This window comes from Frieseomelitta varia, unplaced genomic scaffold (assembly GCF_011392965.1).
Source record: "Frieseomelitta varia isolate USP_RPSP 00005682 unplaced genomic scaffold, Fvar_1.2 scaffold_341, whole genome shotgun sequence".
NCBI lineage: Eukaryota > Metazoa > Arthropoda > Insecta > Hymenoptera > Apidae > Frieseomelitta > Frieseomelitta varia.
In genome coordinates this window covers 147571-167835 of record NW_025110081.1, presented here as the reverse complement: position 1 = coordinate 167835, position 20265 = coordinate 147571, and the positions used below count along the sequence as shown (strand labels likewise).

Here is a 20265-nt window from a genome sequence, read left to right as displayed (position 1 = left end):
ACTATCTTTAGAGTATCATCACGCTGATAATTATCCAAAAAAGTAAAAAATATTTAATAGTAGAATCATCAAAATGGTCGAAATAACCAATTCATAATTTGTCATAGAAATGTCTCAGACTTTTAGAGATTACTATACTACGAACTAACTCCAGCTTTTCTGACTCATGTTTTATACTTTAATAAATAAAAATACTATTTAAACCTAAGCCAGTATCAGAAGTATTATAGACAACTTTTATCATTGTAACAATTCTTCTTAAAACTGCGAGTTGAGTAATCACGAAATATTAACCTTAAATTTAAAATAATCCAAAGATAGGCTGCTTACGCGTATGGTTGCGAAACTATAAACGAAGGATAATTTCGAATGCAGATAAGAGGAAGCCTTGATACAGGTGTTAATTGACCGTCTACCAGCAGTATGCTAATCACCATCCGTTTCAACAGTCGGTTTCGCTTAGACACCATTAGAGATTGAAATTCATGGCGCAAGGTGTTTCCAGTGACATCAATTTCAATTGACAAGAATAGTCGCGAAAGTTATAAATAGCAGTGCATTTACAATATTGTTCAGAATTGGGATTACGATCGTACCTTTCAAATGGAACAGAAAAATTCATAATCTATCACGTTTAAATAAAAGAAGAGAATACTATAAACTATATTTTTGTCAATTTTCCTCCTCGTTTGAATATTACGTTGCGATTACGCGTAAGAATGAAAATAATTTGTGAAATAAGATGCAACGTTCTTTAAAAATAACTGGTAAGCGAAAGTTAAAGATACAATTATTAAAACAAACTGATATTTCAGTGGCGTGACGTATAATGTTTTCAAAATTTCGACGTTCATTTTCACTTACGATTAGAAAAGATACATGAGTCTTAAAAAAAAGTTCAGGGTATCTAGGCTACGAAGTACAAAGTTTCAAATCAAATATAGAACAAAGAATACTTTGTAAGAAACAAACACGTCTCACACGAACGGGGAATTGACGGCGCATATATGTTTCGAAAAAGTTTAGCACAACTTGGCATTTTATTTGCCCGGTCGTATAATTCTTGTGAAATCTGCGTAAGCTAATGACTCGCGAATGCGGTAAATGGTACGCGTTTGATGGGACAAAGAATAGAACCTTTCTTTGCCGTTTGTGCAAATAGTTGGAAATGCTTCCAACAGAACTGTTTCGAATTCCACGTACGCACAGGATGACCCATTTACTTTAGAGGATTGCATTGTACTATCAAGTTGTACGACTGATACATTTTACATTGTACTTTCATTTCCTCAATTTTTATAATAGATTGTATATCAAATTTTACGTCTGAGAGCACGATTTTTCAATTTCTTACACGATATTTTATGACGAGAAAATAATGTTCTCGATTTTGAAGATAAATACGCGTATTTTGATTTGACAAGGCTTCAAGTTTTATGTTCCTTGACGGGAAAATAATGTTTCAAATTTGTCAACGTGTACGTCATCGGCTAAAAATTTAAAATCAATTTCTCAGTCTACTATATTGATTCGAGAAAATTGATTCAATTGCCAATAAATTTTTATTTCATTCTATGCCAAAATTATCATCCTTAATAATTATACTTCTAAACTTACAATATACTTCAAACATTATATATATATATATATATATATATATATATATATATATATATTTTTTTTTTCAAGTATTAAGTAAATCTTGTACTTTTATACAAAATACTACAAACACGCATAAACATCCACCTTGAAACAGTCCACTTTGAAAAAGAAATCAATTCTCAACAAATTCTTGTTGTATCAAAATTGTTACCCGCGACAAATGGACGATATAAAACCCAATATCTAAACAATTAATTAATTACAGTTATGTAAAATGACGTGAGAATATACATACAAGTGTTCCCACGGGACCAATGCTGAGCCTGGGTTCCTTGGATGATGGCGGTCACCGACATCATCGGCTTCTCTTTCTTCATCATCTTGGCCGTCTTGATCTTCCTGTTTTCACTCGTCACTTTTATTTTTCTTCCTTTCTTTCCTCGTGAATATATATATATATTTCTGAACCCGAGAGGGATCCTATTCTCAAGCGAAACTCGCGCGATACCCTGGTCGCTTCATCTCGACAAAACGACAAAACAACTAGCCACCGCACCACTTCCACCTCTTTCTTCCCTTCGGATCGAGCCGCCTAACTTCGCCGCCTCTTTTGGTATCGATTTGGTTTCGTTCAATGCACTCCTCCCTCTTTGGTTGTTTCGCGCTCAACCCTCAGTCAACTCTCGATCGCTCTACGATTAGGAACAAGAATGGATTTATCGCGTGAAAGGGGAGAGGATTTAGCGACTCTCAGCGTCACGACTCGATCCGCCATTTGGTTCACGATATGGAGATTCGCCGTGTTTGAGGATAATAAATTTATTACTTGGAGAGAATTGTCCGTTTAGAAGCTTCATTCTTTTTTATTTTTTTATTTTCTTTGTCTTTTTGGTTTAAAGGAAATTTTTGTTATGTTGCGATTCAAGCAAATTTATTTTACCTTTTGAAAAAAGGACGATGTAGATATTGTCATAATTTACTTACGTTTTTTTTCTTTTTTAGTGAATAGAAATTTTACAAGTTGAAATTTACAGAAAATTTTTTACATTTTCGAAAAAGACCAGTGTCATCGAAATACTGCATTTCATAGAGAATAGTCTGTTAAAAAGTTTCATTATTATTTTCTACGTCTTTTTTATTTAATTTCACATATCAGTGTTATAATATTTTTACGTTTTTTAAAAGGAAAGTAAGCGTGAAATGAATAGATGATGTGAGGGAATATCGTCAAAATTGACTGTTAAAAAGTTTTCATTGCTATTTTTATGTTGTTTTTAATCATCTGACGTGAGAATGGGAACTTTTTCACATTTTAAACATGTTTTCATTCGTTAATTCTTTACTAAAGAAAATGAAAAATAATGATTATATATACAAGAATCGCGGAAAAGAGAGTTTCTCTTGATGAAAATCCCTCAAATAAAAAACACACTTCATTAATTCAAAGACCTCTCAACATTTAAAATATTTTTTAAAAATCCGTAGAGAAATCAAAAATGAATTTCATTTAAACCAAAAAATGATTCCATACACAATTATCACGAATCACATAGCCAAATAATTCCAAGATGAAATTATCATAAAAAGTACTAAGGTTTCTGATTTAACTCGAATCGCCTAGGATTCACACTTAATAAGTAATGATAGAAAAAAAAAAATGAATTAAAATTTCATTCTCAAGAAACACGACACTGTAAACTCTCGTTTCAATTTTTTTTTTTTTTTTTATCGTGGCACCAAATTGCGAACCGATTTCTCGACTCTCTCGTTGCATCCTTTCCCCCTTCGATCTTCGGATTATTGAAAAATGAAAAGACGGAGAAATTGAAGAGAAACGTATCGCGCGGTGATAAATAGAGCGGGACGTTAATTCAAGCTAGATAGAGTTTCCCTTTAGAACCGAGCACGACGATACCTGTTTCGCTGGCGTAACGTGAGCGGAAGTTCGACTCGTGCAAAAATCACACTCGTCCCCTTGAGAAACCAGTCTTTAATGCGTAACGTAGAAAGAAGAACACTGGATGAAGAATTAAAAATTACAAAGCATTCGTACGTTCGACGAAAAATTGCCGATATTTAAAACTCTTATAATTTCGTGAGGAAAAAAGAAAAAAAAAGAAAAACAAATCGTACAATAAGTTTCAAGGGATATCGTAAAGAAGAAACTTCGATCTACAAGATCGTGATCGATTTGATCGTAAAGACGTTTGTGAATTTGCAAAATTATCGAAAGAAAAAGTATTCTTATTTACCCCCGTAATCAAAATAATGAACTCAGTATTGTAACAGTAAGAGCTTCATACCTTAACTTTAAACCAAAAATTGAAAGTTATCATAAAATAGAAATCACGAAACATTTATCAAATTTATTTATCGAAAACCTTTATTATATATATTATATATATATATATATATATATATATATATATATATATATATATATATATATATATTGACAAATTATTATATTAAAATGAATCGACAATTGTAAATTGTCGCGCGATTTTTTCTCACGAAACTGTGAGAGTTTCAAATATCGACAACTGAAAATGAGTAGAGAGTATTTCTCAAAGTCGTGAACTCAAGAGTCAAGAAACTTCGAGATAACTTCCGGCTATGAGTCACATGTTGAATTGGATATTACGTGCGAGATACGGTAACTATCGAGAACTATGTTTTGTCATATCGTTGCATAGATAATGTTGCTCTTTCAGTGTAATTTTTTGCGACAATAAAAAAAGATGTTATTTTATAAAGTTGTAACACATCATTAGCAATATGCGAAAGCGATCACGTATGTACGTGCATATTATTTACCTCGAACGTTTTAAAATTGTTTCCAGTATTATCTCAACGTTCGTAAATAAATTACGCATGCATCACGGAATTATAAATGTATTATCTTTTAGAAATTGGTTTTATATTATCTTCCGGCGAGTTTAATAAATTCATCACGAGGAAGATTATGCAATATTTCGATTATAACGTAAAACGAAGTATGAAGAATTTGTATAAAATGATACAAATATGAATACAAAAATAATAATAATAAAAATTTGATTATAATAACATAATCCACTAACATGTGTAAATATTATTGGATAATATAGTAATAGTTCTAAAGTAATATAAAATATAGAGAATTATATAAAATTGATACAAAAATAGAATAATAATAATTCGATTGTGTAATATAATTAAATAATTTGGATAAAATTAAAATTATTAATAACTGTTCGCACAAAATAATTGAACTCCGCGTTATTATAACTCTTAATTAATACGACTTGATAAAAGAAATATCTTTAATAACAACGTGAAAATAAATCAAGCAAGGAAAACAAACTTTAAGTAGATTAGTCCTGTATACGGTCAGACGCTACAGTAGATCTGCTTCATGCTAGATTTAATTTTAATCTGAATGTACTTAAAAGTGAGATATATCTACACGTACAGGACAAATTTATATTTCATACTAATTATACTAATTCACAAGTACAGTATAATTAATTTAAAATTTAAACAAAACTCTCACGGTTTTATGCATTTCCTTTTAAGAATTATCTGTCGAAAATTTCCTCGCTTGTGGATGCAATTGACAATGTGCAGTTGCTAATTGTTGTTATTATTATTATTATTCTATTATTAAATAACTATTAAATTTATATGCGAGCAAGTAGAAACTGAACACCAAAGAAACTCGAGGACCGTCGATCGCTTCAGAAGCACGTTTCAAATTTACGGGGGATTAAAATGCGTGCGTAAACCAAGAATAAACCGACAGCGGGATTCGGGGAGGCGAACGAAAATGAAAAGTTGGAATGCGTCACCGGCGACATCAAAAGAGTCGCGCGACTGTCGCGGACGGCGATGTTTCACGCTTTTTACGCGTTCGAGAACTGACGAAGAAACACGAGAGTGCCAGGTCGTGGCCGTCCCGGAGAAAAATCGGTACGAGAAATCTGCGACAGAGAGGAACTATTTCCACGAGAAGAAAAACGAACGAGTTCACACTTGACCAATAACTCTGCAAGACCTAATTTTAACATCACGATAAACCTAATTTACTACATGCCTAATTTACTTGCTAAATGTTCGTTCGTTTCAAAAATTTCAAGCATATTGCAAATGCGAATTCACATCGATATTCCTGGTAATAAATGTTTGTATTTTTGTACATGATTGTCTTTATTAAATAACTCATAGGCGAAACGTGACACGTGTACAAACGAACTGACCTATGTGCAACGTTGATAGACGAAACAACGATATATTCGCAAACATTTCATCATCCTGTCGTCCTCCACTTCAATTCCACGATTTCAGAGGATCGGAGAAGAACCACGGGAGCGTTTGCAATATCGTTTGCTGATCCTGTTGATGGATGGATTCACCCGGAACCGAGAACTGAAATTTCGTTCGGATAAACAACGATCGAACGTAACTGGAATTCCTCCAGCCGGTGTTATAATACAAACGGCGACCTTGACCACCGCATGTAGGCAGCAAAATGCGACTGCCTTGGCTGTGTGCAACGGCGACAATCGCCGCCGGTGGAGAAACAATGCTTACGTAACGCGCGCGCGCGCGGCCAATTATGCAAAATGCATCCACGTGCATTACAGCCGAGGTATCTTCTATTCTTTCGGCGTCGCCTGGTGTATCCGCCTGACGACTCCGCTTTGTACACGTCGCTGGACGATAATGCTCGTCCAACCGTGCCGCGACACACCGCGACCATTGTTATGTAAAACCTTTCTAGCAAGGAGGAAGAGAATACGCGGGAAAACAGAGTAGACGATTTGACACTCTGAACTTGAAAGAAAGAAATTCGGAAGAGATTTTCGACCCTCGGTCCAACTCGAGAAGATCACTCGAAAATTGGGGGGGTGAAAAGAAAAATTTTATTTGTCATTCGATCAAAGTGAGACTAAGCTGTCGATAAAATCAATGGAGGAAGTACTTCTGACTAATTTCTGCACTTCTCGAGCTCTGCTACGATGACAATAATTGCACGCGGAAATAGTTGGTTTGAAATAATAATGGTTGGAAAATGGAAAAAATACTTAGAAGCTGAGTATTTGAATTTTTTTGACAGTCGTCGAAATTACTTAAGAATAAAAATTTATTCTTTATAAAGAAGTTAGGATGACAAACGTGGAATAAGATTTAACATACAAACATGTATAAATTTCTTTACTTGGTATAATAACATTTTTTAATGTTCACTAAAGGTACCACAAAAATAACTTGGTAGGGCGCAACTTATTTTTATCATCATTCAAATATAACTTTTAAACGCTTCATATATAATTAGATACCTGAAATTTTTTACACTGAATAAATTTTGGAATTTTGAAATATTTTGGAAAATTTTGGACTTCTATTATTATATATAATATTAAAATATTAAATATAATATTAAATTTAAATATTATAATATTAAATATAATATTAAATTTAATACTAAATATTAAATATAATATTAAAATTTAATTTGAAAGTCGAATCGATTCCAAGAACTGTACATTCGGATTTTGGAAGACCACCGTAGTTTTCGCTGATTAAGATAAAAAAAAAAAAACAATTTCGCTTTGTTTCTTCTTTTGCATTTTTCGTTGATCGATCGATCAACTTTCCTTTTTCGCGACGATCAATCACAAAAGTAAATGAGAGGGGGAGTACTTCTAATAGCGATTCACGGAGTCGAGGTTGAAGTTCAAGGTTACAGACGAAGAGACTACGTCAGACCCTGTCTGAGAAAGACGAATCGATATGTACCCAGTGCTCCGTAAGTAGAATCAGACTGCGAGTGTGTCTGACTCGGACGTAGGCGGTTGAAACTACTTGACGGTCTCTCTGATGGAGGACTTGTGTTATTAATGCTCCGTAATGTAATACAATTTAAAAATTAAATATCCAGCTGTAGCTACATCCGGAACTGTCATCCAATTGTTTATTTTACAGTATAATGTTTCTAAAAACAGATTTGGAATAAAAATTTTGAAATATACTGAAACTTGTCACTTGTTCTTTTACTTGTACGATTTCGCTTTGTAATTACTATTTGTTCCTACTTTAAATGTATTTTAAATGAATTTATTTTGTAATATTTAATTTAGTATCGTTGTGTTATATATGTATATATCAATATTTGTTATAGGATAAATTCGAGTTGACATACAGAGGATCTTCAGGCTCTTTTCTCTACTAATAACTTTATCATTCGTACAATAAAAACTTATTTGAATGAATAAACCAGTTTCAATTAACAAGATTATTTAATCAATAAATTAAATCTACGTAAAATGAAATTAATAGTATTGTCAATTTATAAATGTTAAACGAGATTGTATTGAAAACTTATTATACGGTCATAATGCTAATCTAATTAAATTATTATTCTTTACAAGCTATTATTTATTATCATTTTCCTATTTTCGAAGTACGCGAGAGTATATATTTTTAGATTTATTTTCAAACTTACAATCGTGACAATCTGTGCGTCATTGCAACGTTAATGAAATTTCAAAACGTTTCAAAAAATTTCGAGCAACAAAGTATTTTTTGCACCTACAATTAAATTTACGAGTATTTCGACAGAAAAAAAAAATCAAATCAATCCCGCATACTTTCGTTACCTTTTAATTAACAATAATCAAATTTCCAAATTGCACGATTTGCAATAAAACCCGATAAAATACCAGAAAAAAAAAAATAAAATAAAATAAAAGAAGAAATAGAAGAGGAACGACGATGCTGGACAAATGTTTTTGACATTTCGGGATAGCTTTCACGGATTTTTGAAGAGGCATTGGCAGCTCGAGGACAATACCGTCAATTTATCTTCCGAAATAAAGGGAGAGTCGCCCGTAAATAAAAAGAGGGCCGAACGTACATGATTTATCCCCAGAACCGCCGAACTCGATATGTTATTGTCATTTGCAGCGTGAGTTAACCGATAACGCACGCCTCACCCGTTATTCATTTCTCACGTGTTGGACGTGCGAGCTATTCTCCTCGTGTGACCTCGAACCACTAGACACGACGTAGACTGAATTTGGCAAATTGTTTAACCGCCCATCCACTTGTTCAAACTCTCAATACATCGGGAAATTTCAAACAAAATTGTCTTTCGTTTCATTTCGTCCATCAAAATTTTGAAACTGAAAAAAAATTGGTAGAAAAGAAACAAATTCAAGCAAGAGATTAACATATAGATTCTTTCAAATCAGATTAGATATTTAATAAAATTCGAAATACTTGAAAATTTTCCAACTGTTTTCGAATGTTAAATAGAATTTTCATTTATAAGCTCGTTTTATCAATCACGAGTCTGAGCTGACCCTCAATTTTTGCAAAAGAGAAAGGATTAAAACAAGAAATGAGAAGCTACGAAAAGAAAGCAGTTCACAAAGAAAATTTATACAAAAAAGAAAAAGAAAGGAGAAAAAAAAAAGAAATCGCGAAAAAATGAAATAATTTTTCAACTTTGTCGGGATAGCGACAGGAAGAAGGCAGCGACTGTGTGCAAAAACTGTGCGTTTGCGAACGAAAGGTGCGCGCAAACTTGTTTATAAGCCGAGCACAGGATGAAACAGGAACTTGGCGTGTGCAGCATATTATTTGAACGGTTAACAAAAAGTCGCCCGCTGCAATGTTGCAGTCGCAGCAGCCGGGACCTTAATACTGCGTAGAAGATTCAAGAGAGGGAAAAGGGTACGCGCTCAAACTGCGTACTCTCGCTGTTAGGGGACGATGATTCACGAATACATCAGCCAATGCACCCGTGGACAAATATGCAAACATAATAAATTCGTTGAAGCTACACTCCACCGCGAAAGTCTCCTATCTACGTCGTGAACGATTAATAAAACGTGAATTTTATTAATAAACGTGAGCTTCGCCCGAAATAATCTCGTTATAATTGTCTGTTACAATTTTTGCTTAAAAATGATAAACATAAATGAGAGATAACAGAAGAATGAGTGAAAAATAATTATTAAATTACATGAAACTACTGGATAAAAAAAGACAGATAATAACGGGGGTAATCATCTACGAGGATCTGATAGAATTTTCAGCAAAAAATAGCGAACGTAAATAATGAGAATAAGAAAAATAGGCTAGCATTATATGCTCTGATATTAAAATAAATTGCACAAAAAAATTGTGAAAGCACTTGTTCTTTTTTCCCTACAGTTACAAGAGCGTAAACTATCAAACTACACTAAAAAAAAAAAAAAATATGTATGTTATTTTCCTCATTTTACTTTTACAAGCCCTTTCGTGTAATTTTTTTTTATTTTAGAGCACGCGAGTAAGAACAGGCACACTAACCAACACGATGACTTAACCTAGATGTCAGATGATAAAATTACTCCGTGTCGAAAATGTTGCTGGTTGACAAAATTATGTCGCGTCGAATGCACTTTTGGTACACGATCGCGAGATCCGTCGAATCTCGAGTGATCGAAACATAACAATGTCGTACCGCATTTGCCGGTTTGCCGCAAAAATCGCCGTGGCAAAAGTCACGTTTGATTACGACACACGACTGCGTGTGACAATATACATACCGTGCACGATCGATAACGTGTTTGTGGCATCCGACGACACTTTTAGCGTCGCGCGTTACTCGGTCTTTGGCACCGAAAAGAAAATGCAAAACATACGTCACCGTCGCTCGTAAAACATCACGGGGCATTCATTTCCAATTGAACTAGCCCTGGCGGCTACAACCACTCGGAGCTCGACAGTGGAAAACGACGATGTTCGTAGAGTTTCAGAGAAGAAAAAACGAGCTGTTGTAACGAATACGAGAATTTATAGAGTTCTAAGAGAACGCGGGAGAATTCTAGAAATTGCATACTACGAGCTCGGTCGTCACTCGATGAATCTATCTTCATTGACGTACGATTTCGAATATAAATTAATAATTATAATTAAAAGTTATTCTCGTCGATGTAAAAATTTTTATACACTCCCAGCGAAATTCTGTCCGTGTACTATCTTGCGTCTTCTATACGTGAAATAAATTGAATTGCAGTACTGAAACAATCCAATTGCGTGTACGTACTTTCCAGAGAAATCCAGATAAACACCACCGTACAATAAAACTCTGTTTATCTAACAATAAGCAAACAATTCGCACGATGCCCAACGAGTTCACCGATTCTCCCTGCTATCTGCAACTTGTCATTCGTGCAATGCGAGTTCACGAGTCAGATAAGTGGATTGAATCGACAGATACACGAGGATTTGATCGAGCTTGCTGAAACTTTCCTCCTGTCCGCGTATAATTCGAAATAAATGGAATTCCACCGAAGTTTCACACCGTGAGAGGTTTCATCGACGCGACGCGACGTTTTGAAACTCCGCAGCTGCACGGCGAAGAAGAAACACGACGCGCGCGATACTCCTTTTATTTATTTTTTTTTTTTTTTTCTTTTTTTATCAGCGCGTTACGAAGGTCGCGCGTTGCATTGTTACCGCAAAAGAGGGACATACACAACGGATCGCAATAACGCGCTCCAATAGAGGCACCGTGCGTTATTTGCGCACCATAAACGCAATGAAAGATCGAACAGGCGCTTATTTACGTGTGTGCGCGTACGCTCGTACGGAAACACCGATAAACTCGTCGCTCGATCGATCGCAATTTTATTGAAAATCTTACCCCAAACGAAGGGAAAATTTTACCCCGGTGTAAAGTAAAGTGAAACAGTTGAATTTTTAACTATTTCGTATCATTGTTGTTGTCGTCATTGATCACTTTAGAAGAAGATATTCCTAAATTTTGCGCTGGAATGACGTTGCCACGCACGTCGAGAATATTTGGCCCAATATTTTCTCAGTTTCAAATTGAAATATAACCCAGGCAAAGCAAATAATAAGTTTATTACTTATTAGTAATTTCTATCCAGCAATGTACCGATGAATTAAAAAAACAAGGCGAATTATTTTGTATACGACTTGGTCACTCGTTATGGTCCGTGAACCAGTTGCTAGCGCAAGAGGTTAAATTAATTCGTGCGTTATATTATTCATCGCCGTAGAACAGAAACTCTCTTATCGAACAATAAAAAAAGAAAGGTAAAACGTTCGAGGAATTTAGCTTTGAGAAATAGACGTTGCATCATTGCAGAAAAGGAGCTCTCTTGTTCAGAGATAATCGGCCTGTCACGCACTTACTTCAACCGTGGAAAAACGAAGTAGATCACGTATCAGATTTACGGAGAAATTTAGCGCGCAACGAGAAAGAAAGGGAAACACGCGAATTTCCGACATTGAACTTCACTGTCGCACTGGACGTACAGTCCTTTCCACTAAGAACGAGAAAAGCGAAAACACCGAGGACGACGATCCGTTCTTCCCAACGTTTCCGATTCCAGAAAACAGTTCTTCCGGCGTAGCAGTCAAATTCGGTCGGAACAACGTAGCACGTTGTTTAACACAAAAAACTACGTTAGCGTGTTGTTCCTCGAATACGACTGGTCCTGAAACAGGAGGACGAGCACGGTTGTTGCACCTGCGTGCAGGTGACACGGAGGAGGAAATTTCCCAACGCGATCTGCAATTGCGATTTGCTTTTCCGCTCGACTTACGCGCACGTGTCGCGACACACACGCTTGGAATTTCCTAGAGACGGGCAAGTCGGAGCAGAGGCGATCGTAGGCGATCTCCGCTGCACACGTGCCCGCGAGCAGGGAAGAGAACACTCGAAACACGATCGCGAATAAATTTCGCGAGAAGATGGAACGACAAAGAACGCGGCGAGGAAGAAGGGGGAAGAAGGCGAGAAAGAGTAAAGTAAAAGTTGAAGAAGAGAGAAAAAGAGAGAGAGAAAGAGAGAGAGACGGGCACCTCGGTCGTCGCGCGCGTATCGTCGACCCGACTCACCGACTGACTGACTCAATGACTGACTGACTGACTGACTGACTCGGAGATGCACGGCGCTAAAGGCAACTGAAGTGCCAGCCGGCCGGTCTGGCTCGTTGCATGTGAGCGTGCAGCCGGTAGGGAGGGAGAAAGGGGGGAGGGAGGGAGGGAGGGAGGACGATGGAAGGTTGGAGGAGGGAGAGCAGAGAGAGGAGAAGCGAGAGAGGGACAATAGAGGATCAAGAGGAGGTGAAGGACGAGGAGAAGGCGATGGAGGACGAAAAGGTGGCTGAGGGCGGCGGCGGAGGAGGGAGGGGGGAGGAGGAGGAGAAGACGCGAAGAGGAAGGAAGGAGCGCGAACGAGTCCCGCCTGACAAGTAACGTTCCGTCTCTACTTGCACTTTTCTTCTTCGCAAGAAAATCTCGAGCACACTCGAGCGCGTGCTCCGCGCGATCTTCGATCGAATTTATCATCGACGAGCGATCGTAAATCGATGTGTCATGCGTACATTTTCGCTCGCGAGAAGTAGGTCACTCTTTTCGTTCGTGAAGAACGGAACGATAAAAAGCGAGCCCGCGAACTCTCTCTTTGTTCTCTGTCGGTCGTTCAATCTCCGCGTAGAATGCGAATGCGAGGAAAATCGTGGCCCATCCGACAATAAATACGGGCTATTCGTGATCGATTAAGAAAACGTGTGATGCTCGACGACAGAAGTGTAAAACTTTACCGCTCCGAAGCTTCCGGAGCGAGTTCGAAGCGACGCGGTCGTGGTAGGAGAGGCGAGGAGACAACGAAGGAGAGAGACAGGAGGAAGCGACGTATGCGAACGTAAGAGCAGAAAGGAGAAGAAAAGGGACAGAGAGACGCGGAGAGATAGAACTTGCGCCGTCACTGTCGAGCTTAGGAGTCAAGTTCTAGTGCATGGCCGAAACGGGAGAATCGACCTCCCCTCCTCGCCGCCCCACCCTCCCCCCTCGACGTCGCGAGCTGGCTCGTCCAATGGCACGGTGGTGGGAGAAATCATCGAAAGCGAAGGGGAAGGGAACGGTTTGCAATGTCGAGCGTGCGCGGCGATGAGCCCTGAGCACGGCGATCTTTTCTACCAGGTGACCGAAATATATACACCTCTCCCAAGTCTCCGAAACATCCGCTGTGCAACGACGAATCTGATATGAGAAATAATCACCGCGACTAGGCACCTCTAACGAAGATTTACGTTACCCCTCCCCCCCGTAACGAGCGCCCGGTGATCAGATAGACGAGATGCTGCGCTCGGATACGGCGCGCGTATTCGTAAGAGACGCGTTTCAAACGACGACGGAGAGGAGTCTCACTGAGCCGCGAGATGCTATTCTTAGAGAGGGGCGCGCGCGCGCGCGCGCGGCTGCGAAACGAGCGCGAATCGGAATGTGCAAAATACCGTGGAATCGCGTCGAAACGATTATAATTAATCGATCCCGGGGGGCCGGTTCTCCATCGAGGTGCAGCGTCGTATCGAAGCTCGACGCGGCGTATAAATTAACAAGACGGTCGTCAGATCGCTGACGGAGATAAGTAGGGAGTCGCGAACGATCGTTTTTCCCTTTTGTGTACCGCGACTCGATAAAGTATTGGCTCGCGACAGGCCAATGGCAACGCGCTGGTACACTTGTGCGCGACCAAACGATCCAGTGGCAATTTCGCGCGAAAAATCGAGGTTTACCAGTTTGTTGCGGCACGATTCCTCTGGCGCGCAACGTGCAGTAATTCTTATCGAAGAATCAGAGTTCGATCGAATTTAATTCGGTTGCGTTATGCAGTCTATCGAACCCTTTTGTACTTTGACAGATACCGGTCGTTTTGACTGATATTGGTATACGTATCCATGATACAATGTTCTTTTGATTTTGAATAAAAAAAAAAAAAAATAAAATTCATTATACTATTCTTTTTAATTATTGCTGCAAAAGTCAATACATCATTGCGGGTAAAACATGTAACACAAAGCAGGAATTTTAAGATAGTTGTAAAACCAGGTGTGGGGTAGTTCTAGTATTAGCCAATTGCGCTGGCAACTGATTGCGGACCATAACGAATGACCGAACCGTATACAAGTAATTCGTCGCTTTCTTTTTGAACTCGTCGGTACGATATATTGACTGAGAAGTAATAAATTTCTTATTTGTTTTACTTAAATATACTTAAAAACTGGGGAAATATTGCAATTTTGGGGAAAAAAATTCTCGACGTGCGTCATTCCAGCGCAAGAAGTTAAAAACACCAAGATGTACAATGCGACGTTACGAGGCAACGAATTAGGCGTCTCGTTTTCAAGTCTGAACTTGATTATCCTGTGTCGCTTGAAAGAAAAGAAAAAGATGAAAAAGACCTATCCTCGCAACGATCTTTCGCGAAACGAAACGTGTCCGCGAGCGGTATGCCGCACCTGTTCCAATACCTCATCGATTCACCGCAACATACTAGACACACCCGGTTCCGTTGTCCCTCGCGAGCGACTCGAAACACGCTGTTTCAGGAAGTTCGACGGTGCCTCTTCCTTTCTTTCTCTCTCTCTTTTTACGCGCTTCTCGAAGCACCGTATTTGGCCCATATGCCAGCTAAATGACACCCTATGTGGACTCAAGGTACGTACGTACACGGCCAAGTATCGCGTGTCTACGTTCGTTGCTGCAACTCTTGTACATATGTATGTACGTACGTACGTACGTGGCCGTATGTATGTGTGTATGTGTGTATGTGTGTGTATACACGTGCACGAGCACGAGCGTCGATCGCGTAAGTGGTCGTCAAGGTTAGCCACCTACTCGCTATCGCGGGACTCGCGCGCACTCTCCGCGGATGCATTTGAGTCGTCTTGCCAGCTTTTAAACTTTATTATGTATGTGTTCTCGCCGCGGAGAATCGAGGAAACGCGAGGCTCGCCACAGCCTTCTCTCCGTTCCGTTCTGCGACTTCGTTTGCACGTTTTATGACGCACGTTTCGTCTGTCCACGCACACCGCCACCGCCGCGATTGTGCAATACCTTTCACGGAGTGTTTCGCGCTACTGTTTCTCCAATTTTTTCTTTTCTTCTCTTTTTTTTTTTTTTTTGCAACACATAGTTAGTTGAGACTGCTCGGCTGGAATCGAGGAATCAATGAGATATCGAGGAACGATATTCGATTCTCTTTGAATCCGTCTAGCGGACGGATGCCGAGATATCTCGCATACGGAGGCAGTCAGGAAACCGGTGAGGAGATATCTGACATTTGTTGCAAATAAATATCCAACGCGACAGTGATTATTATAACTATCCGTTGTCCTTCGAATAACGCGGGTTTGAACTGTAGGAAATTGCAGAATGCTAGATTTCCTATTTGTAATTCTTTGTCATTTCTATCGGTAACACCTCTCCTCTTCTCTTCTCTTCTCTCGCCAACTTGACATAGTCTGCTGAAATTCATTTTTCACAGTTTGCTTTTTGATGATTACCGCGTGACGACACGATAACGTCGCCGGCCGTTATAGTGTTGACACTTTTAAAAATTTCACTAAGTGCACATTTTTCAATTTCATATTCACGCTACATTTTCATAGCCGTCAGTGTGTTGCATACAGGAGTGTAGATGAGAAAATCAATCGAACATTTAAAACGATCTAACAAACGTTTGAAAAATTTGCTATTTCAATTTTCTTAACGAAGAAACTACGAATTGATAAACTGGTAAAAAATGGAGAACTTAGACACTACTTGGTGTAGAACGGAGCGAGGATATCCTTGCTTGTTTTTGCGAACAGGTGAGTAGGACGAGAAAAGGTTAACAGGACTCGAGGATATTCCGTTTACATTCTTCTTCGAAACTGGTTTCTCCCTCGTTCGGTCGTGAGGGATGTTGTATGGTCCTTTGGACCATAGAAAGATTGCCAAACGCGCGAGAAAAATCAACGAAAGTAATTCGTTCCTTCTATCTGAAGGAATTTCAATAAACAGACAAAAAAGACTTGATTTCAATTTACGATAACATTTCAAACGCGTGACAAAAAATTAATAATATCATCATCATGTTATTATTATTAATTTATTTATCCCCGTGATACAGTATTTAAAGAAATTTTGTTGTTTAACTCTTAATAGTCTAACAACGTCAATTGAGAGTTCAGAATCAATTGTTTTGTTAAATTTTCGTCCCAACAAAATATACGGGTGTAAGATTCGGTGTTGTAAGACAGAAGGTGAAAAAGAAAGAGTGAAATTCGTTTAAAAGCTTCGTTGAAAACTTATCAAATTTGGCTAATTCTGTGCTGGAAAATAATGAAATTAATAACCAAGAGCTTGCGAATACAAGTCAAACGTGTAAAATAAAATTTTCTTTTCATAAAATACTTCTTTCGTCAAGAAAACTTAACGTGTGTACCAAGCCAACACCTAATCAAACACGCTCAAACTCTATTTTCTCGTTTCAATCGATCGTTCGCTCCTGTCAAATCCAAAATTAGCCAAATTCAACTGCACTCAGCTAAATCTTCAAATTCGAAACTTCCCAGAAACGAAATTCGCTAGATGAAAAAAATTTTATTCCTCCCATTCTGTTTTTTTCTAAGAAAAAAAAAAAATTATCTCGACGAATTGCAACCGATCGAACGTCACAAACGCGAACAACAAGAAACAGTCCGTTCGATTAAGACACGACGGAAGCGTAGCGCTGAATACGGGAGGAAGTTGAGAAAGAGAGAAACAAAGAATCGAAAAGGAGAGAAAAAGGGGGGATGGGGAGAAAAAAAAAAGGAATGTCGAGCCGATGCAGGCCAGAAGAAAGCAAACGACGGGTGCAGCTGTTTCGCTGTTGGTCCGGTTGCACAATGCAAAATTCGGGTTCTAATTCTAAAGCGAGTACCAATCAGCCCGAGCATTGTTCACCTATGAAAGCTCGCAATTTTTTCGGGGTTAATCGTTCCTTGAAACCTAATAAACGCCGTTGGATGTCGTTCTTTTGGAGAAAGGAGAGGAAAAAGAAAGGAACGTTGGTCTCCCGGCGAACAGAGTGGACACGCGCGTTCTCTCCCCGGAGGAAAAGAAAGAAAAAAGAAAAAAATCACCGAAGGGATGGTCGAAAGGGAGAACGTTCGAAAACTTTTACGCTCAGACACGTCGCGATCGGTGAACAATCGCGGTTGGTAATTGGACATTGTGAGTTCGCTCTGTGCTCGTCAAAGGATCTCGCGCAAGTGAAGGAACATAGGTATTCTCGAGTTCAATGATTGGTCAAGTCATACGGCACAAGTTTCGATTCTAAAATTTACAATTCTATCGTTGATCCGTATCGTAGTTACATTGTTATGTCTTTTTATTGTGGAAGAATCGGTGATGAAAATGTCTCTTGACAGAAGACAGATAGTTTTTTCCTTGAATATTTAAATAGACGAGATTTTTCATTAAATTCATTCTCGTAATTGCAAGTCTTATTTTTAAATACGATTCATTACACTTTTTAAACGTTTATGAATATTATATTTATTATAATTCATTTACTGTTTATTTGCTTAAGGAAATTATCAATGGTTCATTGCGAAATACTGACGTGCTCCAAAGTTTTCAGCGAAAGTGTGCACGTTCTATTCGTTCTTTTTCTTTTTTTTTTTTTTTTCACTTTTCAATTTCCCACGAAAGATTCCAGTGAAAGTTCCGGCGAAAGAAGACGAAGATATTGTTTTACATAATACGTACTACTGAGAAACTGCGTCAATGTAAATGGTATAGTTGCTGGTCGATAGGAATCGCTTTAGGATTCCTCATTCGGTGCCCAAGAAAGTTTGTAACATGAATACTAACGGCGAATCCAAAGTACTACAGAGAAGTATAAACTACGTTATACGTCTGTACAATCGAACGATTTGAAAATAGGGTACTAGAGTTAAATTCTGCGTACCAAAAGAGAAAGACAGAGAGAGACAGAGAGAGAGAGAGAGAGAGAGAGAGAGAGAGAGAGAGAGAAAAGAAGTTTCGTGATAATGGAGTTGCAGTCCTACTTCGGAAGCTTCGCGTGTATTCTCCTACTCTCGAATTAACAATCGAAATACTAAAATTAGAAGGATATCTTCCACTCTTATCGAAAACCTATGAAATTCCTATAATCGATAGCCCAAATTAAAGAATTATTTTATACTGGGAATATTCGAGCTGAATTTTTAGATCCGTTACGTTTGAACGATGAACTTTTAATTATTAGATCGCCGGTGTTTACGCAATTTTATTAATAAATATGTATTTATGTGTATAACTCGATGAAAATAATATAATTTGATAATAAATTTACTTTGAATATGTTTCTTTCTCAAATTTCCTATATATGTATAAACGCAACCGTAAATTGCTCTCTTTTTACAAGCTTATGCTCCTTATTTTGTAGAATTTTCAAATCCAGAAATACACTGTGTTTCGACAATTTGAACCATCGTAGGGATGATATTAAAGATAAAACTTTCAAGCATAAGACACAAATATAAATATATAGTTAAAAAAAAAATTTCATTTCAAAAATCACCACGAAAACACGAGTCTTCCTCCAAATCCAAAATATAAACAATCTGAATATACTTAAAAAATTCCACGTATTATTTTCTCTTCAAAAAAAAAAAAAAACTTCCACGTATCATCATCTCTTCCAAAGATAGTCTCAATAACAATTCAACGACTTCACCATTTTATACGAGAAAACTCCGTCGCCTCGATGCCTGTGAACTTCAACAGCCAGCCGAAACGCGTGCACGATCCATCAAAAGCGATCCATCAAATCAAGCGACACGTTACGCTTGCTCTTGGATCGGTCACACACCGGTGGCGATTGCACATGCACTTACGTCCCTTACGCTATAAATAATACTCGTTCACGAGAATACTTGCGGGAGGAAGGATGATCAATCAGGTGTGGGTGGAAGGGACTCGGTGAGACAAGCTCTGCCAGAAAGACAGAGAGACAGGAAGGAGACAGAAACGAAGAGAGAGAGAGAGAGAACAGTCAAGGACAATGTACGTGACCACCGCATTGCGACGGAAGAATCAACGAGACGGCTCCTAAAATCCTCCTCTCCTCTGTGTCGACACACAGGAATGAACTGCCTCCCTCTCGTTCGTAGATCATCTTATAAATAGTTCGTTCACCCGATACACTTGAAACCGATCCAAAAGTTCTATATTCACAGAGGAACAACCCCGGCACAAGACTGTTTCGCGGGTCTCGATTCCCCGATGCATCGGACGAGAAAACTGACGTGCGAAAGAGAAAAGGTACAGCGTGACAAACGTCTACCGTGGCAGTAGACGCTTATCAAACCGAACGAGGAAGCGTCAATAAAACCGTTCTCGAGTCAATTCCTCGTTGAGTTACGTGCTGTGGTTCCAGCCACTATACGCGACCGCCATGCTCTCTCTCTCTCGTGCATCTTTTCGTCGCATTGTCAGTGGTACTTTTCGCTGTCGCGTTCGTCGAGTAATCTTGAAATGGACAAATTTATATCTAGACAGATATGCGTTTCAAGACAGATACGGCTTGGGTGGGATATTATAAATCTTGCGAATCGACCTCTTCCTTTCGGTGATGGACGTTAGGTGAACATTGTCAGATGACATGTCATCTCGGTAGAACGAGAACGTTAAAAAATATCCAAACTTATTATCTTCGTTTTGCGATAGACGCGATGTTAAGTGGTCAGGACACAGTTTGAAATTTTCATTGATTTTTTTTTTTTTGTTTGTTTTAAATAGTAGTTCGAGGTCGTAGAAATAAGACACAACAACGGTCCT

At 38.3% G+C, this 20265-nt stretch overlaps 1 protein-coding gene across 8 annotated transcripts in view; it reads right to left on the bottom strand.

The window, feature by feature from the left end:
• Positions 1-20265, bottom strand: part of LOC122530389 (retinoic acid receptor RXR-alpha-B) — an 83639-nt gene that overhangs the window by 49253 nt on the left and 14121 nt on the right. For 3 of the 8 annotated variants that reach the window (XM_043657289.1, XM_043657295.1, XM_043657294.1), the window contains exons 1-2: positions 12469-12609; positions 1898-2294 (exon numbers count right to left, since the gene is read on the bottom strand). The exons of 1 other annotated variant lie outside the window; for it this stretch is intronic. In XM_043657289.1, the coding sequence (XP_043513224.1) occupies positions 1898-1982 (85 nt within the window). In that variant the 5' untranslated portion in view covers positions 1983-2294; positions 12469-12609. Of the gene's footprint in view, positions 1-1897; positions 2295-3517; positions 3620-10181; positions 10498-11796; positions 11886-12468; positions 12610-20265 lie in introns of those variants that run through there. 4 more of the 8 variants (XM_043657293.1, XM_043657290.1, XM_043657291.1 and 1 more) reach the window with 4 other exon arrangements.